At 41.3% G+C, this 13,190-nt stretch overlaps 1 protein-coding gene across 1 annotated transcript in view; it reads left to right on the top strand.

The window, feature by feature from the left end:
* The window catches only part of LOC109519953 (calretinin-like), a 26,784-nt gene extending 14,902 nt beyond the window's left edge, over positions 1-11,882 (top strand). The window contains exons 6-11 of the mRNA XM_019876834.1: positions 3,323-3,400; positions 4,155-4,210; positions 4,321-4,360; positions 4,476-4,529; positions 7,756-7,827; positions 11,401-11,882. Of these exons, the coding sequence (XP_019732393.1) occupies positions 3,323-3,400; positions 4,155-4,210; positions 4,321-4,360; positions 4,476-4,529; positions 7,756-7,827; positions 11,401-11,517 (417 nt within the window). The 3' untranslated portion in view covers positions 11,518-11,882. The remainder of the gene's footprint in view (positions 1-3,322; positions 3,401-4,154; positions 4,211-4,320; positions 4,361-4,475; positions 4,530-7,755; positions 7,828-11,400) is intronic.
* The last annotated feature ends 1,308 nt before the right edge of the window (positions 11,883-13,190 follow it).

Below are 13,190 nucleotides of genomic sequence, written 5' to 3'. Positions count from 1 at the left end.
TTTTTTTTTTTTTTTTTTTTTTTTTTAATCTTTATTGAACAAGTCAAGATACAATTAACAGGAAACAGAAAAGGCGCTAATCAAATCACTGAATGCGCACGGCCAGTCTCGACGTAAGGCCTTCTCGCTAGCCCTAGTGCGCAGACGAGAACAAGTCAGGATACAGGATACAGATCACGAGTCTGAGACTCGTGATCTGATTGGCTATTGAAACCTGACTGTGCCGGTTCACTTAGAGTGCACAGGGGCCTGCTCTGTTTAATCTGAAGGCCCCAAGCAAGTTTAATTTAACTGGCAACGCAAGCTAGCTGAAATATGATTGGTTAAAAACTCTACCATAATAAATAAGTTATTTATCGAGTGGCTTTCAATGTTATTTAAAATAACAGCCACTCAACTAAGTGGAAATAATATGATGTAAAGAATACAGAGAATAATTTTGTTTACATATTTATGAAAATAAAATAACAAATTATAAAATAACATAAAATACATAAAAATAAATTTACTTTTCTGAGAATGTTTACGCCAGCAGAGAAGGCCTTGCTGGCCCTCAGGGTCCGCCACTGACCGATATATATATATATATATATATATATAAAACCGTTTCAGTTTCTCACATGGCCCTTTTGAAAAATGATTTGTGTCGTGTTTGGTATGGGATGAGGACCCAAATGCCGGGAAGCAGGGTGGCGAGGCAAATAGGCTCTTACAAAATAATAATTCAATCTGAAAAGAGAACAAAAATCAAACAAGTACTTGGATTAATACTTGGACGAGACACAAGTGGCTGAGGGAGCTATTTGGAGGAACCGTTTTGACAAGCACAGGTGAACACAACAATCTAACAAGAGACACACTGGACACAAGAAAAACATGACAAAACTAACCTCACCCAAAATCCACAAAACAAGTGTCGCCATTTGCGAGGGAGTTTCTCGTTTGGCACATGTCGGACAGCGGTCAGGCCAGCCAAGTTAAGCCAGCCACCAAAACAATTGGTCATACTCTGCATAATGGTAACGTGCCGCCACCTTCTAAATTAATGCAAAACAATAAGTCACGACAGCAATTCCTTGTTAGGCTTTAATTGCAAATATATTCATAGTGGTGGGCAATCATCATTCGGCCAGCCCAGTCTGTCCATCGTTGTTGGTGACAACCAATTGGCATCTCGTCAACTTGTGTCCGTTCTTTTTGGACGAAACACTGTGATTATTATGATTGTTATTATTATTATTGTCATTTTTTTCTGAACACTCCAACGTGCCCCACCTGGCCACCTGTTGCTTTGGACCTCACCCTGACTGCAATACCCACACTGTAAAAACGATGTGTTGGCTGAAAAAAAACAACAACTACAACAACAAAAAACCCAAGACATAGCTATCTCCATGGGCATTTGAAGCATACAGTATTTCAGTTGGGCCACTGTTGATTACATGACATATCTAGCCTAGCTAAGGAGAACTTAGTTATACACATCTGTTGGTGTTTTTTTTTCCTCAAGTTTTCATGTGAAGCAAACGTCTTATGTTTTACAGTCCTGCCAAGACTCATGCGACTGTGAATTTTTGTTCGATTTCGATTGTTTGTCTACAAGCGCCTCTGTCATGATTCCGTTCTGTTAGCCTCCAGCAGGTGGCAGAGGTGGACTCATTCATTGCAGCTGCTCACCTGTCTCTCATCAGTCACGCATCATGATCACGGACTACTTAAGAACTGTTACTCCGACCATTTAGCGTCAGATATTTAGCCTTGCTCAAGCCATTACTCCAAGTACAATTTTCTTGACGTTCCCAGATTTTGCGCTGTTTTTCTCTTGCCTCGTTATGTTGTTCTCTGTTTTCTTGTAGCTCGTCATTTTATTTACCGGTAGTAAGATTATTCTCGAATTTGAATTTTTGTACTTTTGAGACAAGCTAGTATTTCCCTTGCCTTTTGCAAGCGCTTTTTGTTCCTCTCATTTTATCCTATTTTGTTGACCTGCGTCATTATTTGGACCATGTCGGTCTTTTGTCTGGAAATAAACTTTTTAGGTGCCAAGATCTTAACCTTGTCTACGTTTGTAGGATCCACCCCTATCCGGATAATTCTGCAGCGTAACAGCCTTGGGATCCGCTGTGACCATGCCACGTGCCCAAAGTCAGTTGAGGACAAGCGCTGTAGAAAATGGATGAAGGCCTGAGAAATGTGACACGCTAATGTGCTTGTGCTTTCATTAACTGCAGCTGCCATGCTTGCTATGCAATGTTTCTTCAACAAGTACTGTACCTATGCGTTTTAGTTTTTGTGAGGTGGTATTGCTTTATATTTGCTGTGACATGCAATAGCAAATCAATTTTAGATGATCAACTCGGACAAAGTGGCATAAATGTAAATGCAATCAATGTTATTGGATTTTAGGATTTGAAGATGAATCCATTCTTATGCCTGGATAAAAATCTGGACCCCCCTTATTTTGAGATTCGATTCCTGTCTGGAGGTACTTTGTATGTATTTTTTGATAAACAGGAACATTATGTTTGACTGACGACAAGATTTTGTTCTTTCTCAGATGAAGTTTTCAGAATAAAAGCAATGTGCGTCGTTTCTACCATCCACCTCCTAGAAAACATTTCCTTAAATTTTGTTAAGCAAAGTACCCAACTGTGGGAGCAAGCAGGTTCACCTCATGGTTACATAAGCCGTGTTTGTCGTTATGGGATCATATTTCCGAGGTGCAAATGAGGTGCGGGTCCTTCAGTCCTTTTAAAAAAATGCAAATGAGTTTGCAGGCATCAGATGTGAAAATGTGGCTGGGCTGCGGGTGGTACAAAAACTACACTTTTGCAGTAATGCATAATATTGATCCCTTTTTATGTCAATATAACATGTACAGTCTACTAAAGTTACTTTTGACTTTTTGTTGAATCTCTTTGCTGATTTAAACAGGGTTTTTTTTCATTATTTATTACATTACGTATGGTCATCATCCATCACATCAAAACTCTTAAAACACAAAGAATCAACAGTGAAAATACACATTCCAGGTTATCTACTGCCTGTTACAGTTTTATACTGTTTCATATCATTTTTAACTCGCCATGATGGTTTTAAATAACACTTTTAATGTGATTATGACGACGTATATGACCAAACATTATTTCAAGACCCTTCTCACGAAAAGGATCTTTCTACACTGATTCTGCAGTTATGATACATTTACTTTCATGTGTGTGTGTGTGTGTGTGTGCGTGTGTGTGTGCGTGTGTGTGTGTGTGTGTGTGTGTGTGTGTGTGTGTGTGTGTGTGTGTGCGTGTGTGTGCGCGCGTGCGCTTAGGGCTTTCTCTCGGACCTCTTGAAGAAGGCTAACAGAAACTACGACGAGCACAAGCTTAATGAGTACACACAGACCATAGTAAGGCTCTTTCCCATGTACGAAAGCTCTCGCAAGCAAGTTACACAGTGTGCATATTTGTGTCCTAAACTTGTACAAGGTAGTTATTAAATACAATTTGGAGGATGAAAGGTATAAAATATAATTAGGTTTTCATTTATCATTATTTTTTTAAATTTTATTTTAAGACTAGAATTAATACAAATAACAAAATCACAAAAAGTCCAGTCTGATGAAGGTTGATGTTTTTAACGTATCTTTTTAAACATAATTTTACTTCGGGGACATCCATTTTGTGCCTGAGCGGTCTGGGCAGCTGGTGTCCTGCAGGTTGTGTGTTTACAAGCCAGATGTGCTAACATCTGCTACTTCTTGGAGGCCCCAGAGGTGACCTGACCTGATTTGCTGTAGCAGGTTGACATCACACATGGATTCACTTCAGTACACCTTTAAGAATGTGCATAAGAATAATGTCGGAAATGGGTGCGGCATTTGAAAAGTAGTGTAAGAACCATCGAAGATGTTCTTCAGCTTCATTTAAATAAAATACAATGACAGTTTTTAAATACGGATGTTAATTCAGACTGATGTGAAAAAAAATCCCAACTCACCTTGAAGAAACGATTAGGTTGTCCCTTTACTGGTCTTTTTTGCAAAGTTGTAGATGCAATTTGAAAAGTTAGACTCAACTGCTATCCATCTTGATATTGCTCACCATTTTGTCATACCGACTGCATTAACCTCTGCTTCTTCCCGTTGCTGCTTTGCTTTGTAGCTCAGGATGTTTGATCTGAATGGAGACGGAAAACTGGGCCTTTCAGAGATGGCAAGGTAATGTGCAATTTCATTTCCCTCTGGTCATGTTTAGATTGAAACCCATTATCTGCATCTTGATATAAATGAAAATTTGAGTCCATTGATTAAATTTACCACTCTCCCAGACTTCTACCTGTTCAGGAGAATTTCCTGCTGAAATTCCAGGTAGGGTACTGCACATAACAAATAGACAAAAGCTTTTGTGATGTTTCTTGCTGATTAGTTAGATTATTCATTGTGACCTTGAAATGAAAGTTGAATCATCTTTTTATTTTTACAGGGTGTCAAGCTGACCAGTGAACAGTTCAATGCAATCTTCACATATTACGACAAGGTAGGTTGTGAAACAAAATTTAAAATTGGACTGTATTTCTGCACCGAGCAATTTAATAAGTGTCTGGGATGAAAATGGTACAATACAATACAACTTCATTTATAGAGCACATTCCGCAACAGCTGCAGCTAGAGCAAAGCACTTTACATATAAAATATAACACAACTAGCGGCCCGGTTGTCCAGTGGTTAGCACGTCGACCTCACAGTGCAGAGGTACCGGGGTGTGGATTTTGAATGTTCTCCCCGAGCCTGCGGTTTCCTCCCACATCCCAAAAACATACATGGCAGGCTGATTGAACACTCAAAATTGTCCGTCGGTGTCAGTGTGAGTGCGCATGGTTGTTCGTCTCTATGTGCAGTGCGATTGGCTGGCAACCGGTTCAGGGTGTCACCCGCCAACTGCCCGAAGACGGCTGGGATAGGCTCCAGCAACCCCCGCGACCCTTGTGAGGATAAGTGAATCGTAAAATGGATGGATGAATGGATAACACAACTACAATGATTGTGAAAACACTAAATGAAAACAAAGGAATAACACTAACACATATACAGTTGACACCAGAAAACACTTGAACAGTGTCAATCTCATGTTGGGTCGAAAGCCAATGAATAAAGATGCTTCCTCAAACGAGTTTTAAAAATGGACAGAGACGGGACTTGCCTTACATTTGACGGAAGGTCATTCCAGAGCAACGGACCGGCAACAGAAAAAACTCGATCCCCTCTTAGGCATCGCTTAGTCCTCGGCACCTTCAGTACGCTTCTCCCACATGCAGTTATCACACATAGATGTGGGACTTGTGTGTGTGAATCTGGAAATACTGGAATGACGTTTGTTTTTAAACGGCCAATTACTGTACTGCTTTTTATTGAGACATCCATACACTTTGCATTTCATCAGGATCGCTTTTTCATAGACAAGAATCATGTGCGAGCAGGTACTGCCTGCGGCAGCTCAGAGCTATTCAGACTCATCTTTCAATGACACTCCGTCATGGCTCCGCTCCCTGAAGCTAAGAACGAGCAACTATGTCTGCGTGCGTTAACGTCCTGCGAGCTATTATGAGCTTGCTTTAATACAACCAGTGGAACCAAAACGCGTTGGACGCATATTTTCTTGATAAACCATGTATATTATTCCTTCTGACCAGCGCAGGTACACTTTAACTATTGTTTGCAAGAAATAAATGTGATGAGTTAGGGAACATAAAAGCTGGTAACAAGAACTGTTGAAAATGATGATTGTTCATAGAAATATTTCAGCGGGATCGGAATTCTTCATCCTTGGTGGGGGAATTATTATTCTAGAGTCTATTTGCACTCTGCTCCTCAGCCAATAGTACATATCGTACCAGATCTACATATTAATTTCTGCATAGTCTCTCTCTAATTTTCTGATTTATAAAATACTCTATTGACATAATAAGAGGAGGCCGTTTGACCCTTGCTTGTCAGTGAAAGTAGACTTACACAGCATTGCACCATCGCTGTGTTTCAGTGCAATCAAGCGGAGCAAAATAATGATGGGTTCACCTATAAAACCACATACTTGATGTACAAAAAAAAGTTCCAAGCTCACTTTTGATGGAAAGTGGTGACTGTTCCATTTAAAATGAACCCTGGACAAAAAATAATTTGTCCAAAAGATCAACTTAATGTCCACTAAATCTAACTTGACCAAGATGAAGCCGTGAGCCAACATCATCTGTTTGTGCTTGCATGTCAGACTCAAGATGGAGTGTGAATCGATGACAGTGTTTGCGTGTTTCGGGGACAAATGGAGTGTCATAATCCTGATCTAAGTACTGCTTCAGGAGCACAAACTGCTGCTGCCAGTGGTTCTGGAACAGAGCACGGTGTGTCTGGTCTGTTAAACCCTAACAAGGCTCAGAGCGAGAGCCCCAAATTAAGTCTCGCGTGCATGATGGCATGCAATGATGGCCGAGTGCTACACACATTACTTGAATTTCTCACGACTCTCTGCTTGACCAGATGTCTCCTCAAAGGAAAGTACAGAGTTCTCTTTTATCAGGTACATTTAAGTCAAGAAACTCCAAAGATCATCTTCGTAAACCAAGGAAATGCAGATTCATTCAGTTTTCTGCTTTCTTCAAACAGAATGAACAGAAAATAGACGCAAATTATTTTGTGCCGATTTTTAAAAAATTGTGTTTTGATTTTTTTTGTGCAGAAATCATTTCTAGGTTTCATTGTAGTGATATCTGAAACATCTTAATTCAACGTATATCCAGTGGTGAGCATTCCATCAATACTGACCTAAGGTCCGCCCGTCCGTCACGGACGAATGACGGGAAACTTTGATTGACGCACTGTTTGGGGATTAGTCACAAGCTGCATCAAAATTCTTCAACTGCATAACTGTTCAGTTCTTCAACAAACCTGTGAAACAAAAACAGCTCATTTACAAATTCCAACTGGCTGCAAGAAACTGCTGTTTTGTTTCACGTGCTTCTAGAAGAATTGAACAGTTTTGCTGTTGAAAAATTTCAATGCAGCTTGTGACGAATCTTCTGACAGGATACACAAAATTATTGAACTGTCATTGCCCCAATGGCCACAGCTGGAATCCGGAGCCAGCCAATCTGGAAGCCAGTTGAACCCTAACACCGGTTCTTTTGGTAGTCTGTAGCAGGCCCCTCCCCTTCTTTTGTCCCCTGTTGTGGCTCCCTGGTGCAAAACAGCTGTCTAACATTGAAGAGAAAGCTGACGTTCGGTCTGACTGCACCATTATGGATCATGGATAGTTTTAGGAGAGACAAGAGCAGGAGAAACAGGAGCAAACAATAACGGATCAACGATGACGGACTGGCAGACCGGTGAAATTTACCGACAGTCCTAAAATAGCATTTATGAACTATAATGTAGTGATGACGGATGTGCGGTTAAAATAATGGCGTCGGAGTGACGCACTGAACTAAAGTTTTGGTTCAACTTGAAATGACGATGACGATGATGGACAGGTGGACCGGCCCCGGGCGAATGATGGACAGGCGCAATTTACTGATGCACCCACCTCTGCATTTATTCATGACGATGTTTTAAATAAATGATGAGCATTATGTTGTTGCGCAGTCAGTGTCGTAAAAAAAAAATAATTCATGAAGTTACCCAAATAACAGTTCTTAAGCAGATGTATCGTGTTTGAAAATATTATGGAAGGTGAGGATGAAAGCAGCACCTGTGTTTCTGCTTCCTTGTTTTAGGATGGGAATGGCTACATTGATGAGAAGGAGTTGGACGCCCTGCTACGAGACCTTTGCCTGACAAACAAGACGGTGAGGCAAGAGTTTTGGTCAAGGCCTTATCTGCTTTTGACGTTTTGCACTTGACAGCAGCATTCCCCAACCTCTTTTAATCCCCATTTTGCTTTCAAATCATCATGTTTTGACAGAGGAGCAAAGTAAATAAAAAAAATAAAAAAAAATCTTATCCTAAATACAGCTCACCATTATGCTTTTTTCCACTTGTTGGTACACCTGCAGCGAATGGTAAATAACACAAAACTGAGATGATTCTTATCTCTTGAGATATGAATGATGAAAATTACGAAAATTAAGAAAAGTGCAATTGAAACTATCAAACACAACAGATTCTGGTCAGAGCAATTAATGGAACCATTGCTGTCATAGAACCTAGACCACTGATTTTATACGATATTCCCAGTGGCCACGGGAGCTCCTTTTGCCCACAACGTAATGTGCTTGGGAATTTGTTATTTCGTTTTCTCCGTTTTCAAAATTTGACATCTTAGTGTTGTGTGTGTGTGTGTGTGTGTGTGTGTGTGTGTGTGTGTGTGTGTTAGAGCATGCATGCGACAGTCTCGACTGAACCTGCCCTGCCGGGCCCAGCTTTATACTGTGCTGGGGTACCAAACTGCTGCTCAAGAAATGTTCGATTATTTTAGTTTTCTGTCAACATCTAATTCACTAGTTGGTTGACCCATTTCTACCAAAGCTGAGGCGAAGATGTGCCCTTGGAGATGAGAGAAAAAGATGAGGCCCTACGCACTAAACCAGGGGTGCCCAAACCTTTTGGACTAAAGATCGACTTTTCGATCAACCACCCTCCCGCGATCGACCCGTTACCGCGCACGCAAATACACACGCACGCCATGATGAGGAACAGGGATGCGACGCACTTTTGCAACCTGTTAACTATCGTAGCTCACACGTACCGTTTTAAAGTGCTTCCCTTGGCCCTCTCGATTCCTATTCTTTGCCCGTGCCCTCGATGAATGGTACACGAAACAAACTCTGAATGAGAATAATGATAACGATAAAAGTTATAGCGCAACAGCTCTGATCACACGCTGCAATTGCAGATTGCTGAGCGCTAACAACTTCCGGTGACGCAGGTCACGCGACACCGAAAGTTAAAGATTTACCTGCTCTATTATATATATTTTTTTAAACTTTTTGTGAAAATGAGACTGATAGGATGATTAGGGTGCAGTGTACATTAACACAAAAAATTTATTACTAACATGCACAAAAACACACACATGGTTGTTTTTTTTATTTTTTCTCCTCTGCACCCCTCACGTTCGACCAGTCCGCGATCTACCGGTCGATCGGGATCAACGTAATGGGCGCCCCTGCACTAGACCATATTTATTTCGGAAAACACTGCCACCTTGCTAACTGACTGACGTCATCTTTTTATGCGTGTCCCACGACGTTGTGCTTTATGTGCATGTGTTTCATATCACGGGCATGTTACGTTCACATTTGTTTTTGTAATGTGAATGAGTACATAAAAAGATCGCATTTAACAAAATCTAAATTGGGTATCACGCCCTGCAGTGTGAAAGTAGCCTATCTACCTGACCATGGATGGAATCTAGCTGCCGGAAAGAAGACTTCATGTAACCAGAGTTCTAAATTAACTTTTTTGAACACCAGCTGATATGGCTAGTGACTCTCTTAAGTTACCAGCCAATCAGAATTCCCACGAGCCATTCTTTTATTTTTTTACATCAGCACTGCTGTTCTTGTCTGTGATACCTCCCTCACACTAGCTGTGTTTGTTTCTGGCACTGGTCACAGTCTAGACTGGAGTGTGATATACTGGCATTCACACTGCCAATTGGCTTATTAAGCGTCATTATGCAGCATCACGGCACAGTATTTATTGGTACTGTAAGAGTCACTACCAGGGGTAAAAATGACTGAGAACAAAACAGCGTAAAACAAGATTGGGCATCGTTTGCATTGAACAATTCCAGTTCCTGATTTCGATAATAACATTTGACACGGCTCGTGTCATTTGTCAGCATTGTACAACAGTGCTTTCCGTCGACACAGAATGGCAAGGCAAGATAACAGGCTAACATTTCTTCTCATCTCTCACAAAAATGAAATAAAAGAATAAAAACATAACTATATTATAGCTTCACACACACACACACACACACACACATACATATATATATATACATACACATACACACACACACAAACACACACTGATTAACAAGTTTAGTGTTAATTGAAAATTAGCAAAGCAGCCCTTTGATTTTTTTCTCATGTGGCCCTCCAAAATGTGGACACCTCTGGTTTCAATGGAGATGCGAACCAGTTATTTTTGGATGAACACTTCTGAACTTGTCTACTAATGTATTTCGAATAACTTTTCACTTTTTTTTAATCAACTTACCGGTAACTATGAATTTCTCACAGGGTTATTTCTAACCAGAATGAATACCAAATATATTTTTGATTTTTTTTTTTTTTTTTACTTTCACTAGAGCTTTAGTTTTTTTTAAACTTGAAAATAATTTCACAAATTAGTGTCAATGAGTAGGCTCCATACTAAGCTCCCGCTAATGAGCTAAGCTCCTGTGTAGACAGACAAAAGCAGAGCAAATTGGTAACCCAGTTCAGAGTAGCAGCAGGTACCGTTTATATTTACAAAGTGCCTGTTGTGGAGAGAGTGGTTCCTATTACTGCAGTTGAGAGCACACGCCCTCTTGGTACTGTACATATCGTGTAACTGTTTGCCAGTTATTTGCATTTGAGTTGACTCACCGTTTCGGTGTTCGATGTGTCAATGTTGGTCGTAGGCATATTATATTGTTTAACTCACCTGATGATGATACTGAAGGTCAGCACGCTGTAGGCTTTGGCTTGGAGTGGGAGGGGGCACCAAGCTCGTCAGACTCGGCACTCCGTTAACTTACACACGTCATGCCACCTTCTTTGCACAACATAATCTTAATATAAGTGTTGCACTGAGGCGACTCTTCATTTAGTTGATCTGCGCCGACGCTTTTGTGGACTTCCCCTTCGTTGGTCTCTTTTTCTATTGGTCTTCGGACATGGTACCAGAAAGTCACCACAAGTATGTCTGACTCACACAATTGCCTCATGCATCACCGGCCAAACTGGCTGGTATGTTTTTAACAGCACCCGCCAATCTGAGTTTTATCCCGCATTTGGCGTTTGGGTTGGAGGGAAGTTGGCAGATTCCTGGAGGGACTAGTTAATCGATACCACTTACATTTCTTGTACAAGACTGCAAATGCTTCCCCCCCCCCCCCCCCATGCAGATTTTAGTGTAATTCTGTTAACTCTATTGCGTTGTCCACAATAAGACACGTTTAGAGTTGTGTCAATTATCTTTGTGAAACACATCATGATATATACAAATCTTGAGTCCTAGATCCACCATTAATATGACAAGTATACAATGTCAGCATCTCACTTCAACTTTACACTGCCATGTAGCTGCAGCTCATAAGTCCACAGGTTCTTCATTGAAATAATTTTGAACGCTGGTGACAGGTAATTTTGGCACCTTCTACTTTCAGTAGTCCTACGCTACCTATCACACCATCTCTTGTCCTACAGGAGGCAGACCTGAAGAACCTGAAAGACTACAAGCAGAGCATCATGAGCCTGTCTGATGGAGGGAAGCTCTACCGCGGAGAGCTTGAAATCATCCTCTGCAGGGAGCCAATTCAATGATTCCTGATCCTTTCTTCTTCTATATGATTATGTCTGCTCTGCCTGCCCTGCTCTCCCAATTAAGCACTCGCTTCCTGCTGCCTGGCAACAAAACACCAGGTGCATGTGCTGGACCTCCCATCTTCTCCTAAAGCTGCTTCCGAATAAATGACAAGTAAACCATTGGCACACGATAGCTCTTCTCCATTTACCCCTTGTTTTCTGCAACCTGACCTCTCGAACCTAATGTGATCTTTTCTGAACCATCCAGCAAGCCCTAATATTCACTTTGAAGTCGTTTGATGCCAAGACATGATTTGAATTGCAATATTTGTTTTTGGCCAATGCTGTTAACTGAAAATCCCAATAAAACTCTTCAACATGAATTCATATTTAATTATGTTTTTCTAGACAGACACTTGCTTAGTTTGCAGTCAGGGTTTGTTAGTACCCTCATTGTCATATTTATTACTTATACAGTGCCAGAGATTGTTCAGAACTGTATTGCACAAAAATACATGCACAAAATAAATGAAATAAAAATAAATAAAGGTTTTCTTATCTTATCTTAAAACAAGCACACAAGTGTCACAGTGGAGCTGCAGTAAACTTTCCCTGGAACATTTGGGCAATTTAGGAGGTTAGCCATATTCGGGGTGTTTTACCCTTCTGCATAATGCACAAAAGTACTGTTAATTAGAAATCTATTTCTAGTAGTTGATTTGTGTCAAAATACATACAACAAATACAATGAAATACAGACAGATGTTATTATTAACATGAACTAAATCTAACAAGAGAATTATTGTTTTGTTTTGTTTTTTTTGTTTGTTTTTGCTTTGAAGCTCAGGACATTATGAACCGTTGTTTCAGATTTCGAGGTGCTGAATACTTCGAATACATCCTCAACTTCACCAACACGCCTTCCTTAGAGGAAGCAGAGTCTGGGAACTCTGGAGTAGGCTATCCTATCCCTGAGGTTGAAGTCACCGAGGTGGTTAAAAAGCTCCTTGGTGGCAAATCCCCGAGGGTGGATGAGAGCCGCCCGGAGTTCCTCAAGGCTATGGATTCTGTGGGTCTGTCCTTCCGGAAGTCAAGTCTCAGATTCAGGAGGAGCAGTGTGGTTTTCGTCTTGACCATGGAACAGTGGACCAGCTCTACACCCTTAGCAGTGTCTTCGAGGGTGCACGGGAGTTCGCCCAACCAGTCTACATGTGCTTTGTGGCCTTGGAGAAGGCATTCGACCGTGTCCCTCGATGAGGTCTGTGGAGAGTGCTTTGGGAGTATTGGGGACTGCACCCCCTGACACAGTCTGTTCGGTCCCATACCACCAATGTCAGTTGAGGCATTGAGAGAGTCCGCTTTGGTGGCCTCAGTATTGCATCTCTGCTTTTTGTAGATGATGTGGTGCTGTTGGCTTCTTCAACCAGAGCTCTCCAACTCTCAATGGAGCAGTTCGCAGCCAAGTGTGAAGCAGTTGAGATGAAAATCAGCACCTCGAAATCTGAAACAACGGTCCTCAGTTGGAAAAGGATGCAGTGCCCTCCCAGGGTCGAGATGAGATCTTACCCCTAGTGGGTTCACGAGTAGGGCAGGATGGAGCGGGAGATCGACAGGCGGATCGGTGCAGCGTCTGCTGTGATGCGGACTTTGTATCAGTCTGTCGTGCTGAAGAAGCAGCTGCGCCCAAAGGC

Source organism: Hippocampus comes, unplaced genomic scaffold (assembly GCF_001891065.2).
Source record: "Hippocampus comes isolate QL1 unplaced genomic scaffold, H_comes_QL1_v1.1 scaffold110, whole genome shotgun sequence".
NCBI lineage: Eukaryota > Metazoa > Chordata > Actinopteri > Syngnathiformes > Syngnathidae > Hippocampus > Hippocampus comes.
The sequence above is the reverse complement of the archived record's forward strand: the minus strand, read 5'-3'. Positions and strand labels throughout refer to the sequence as shown.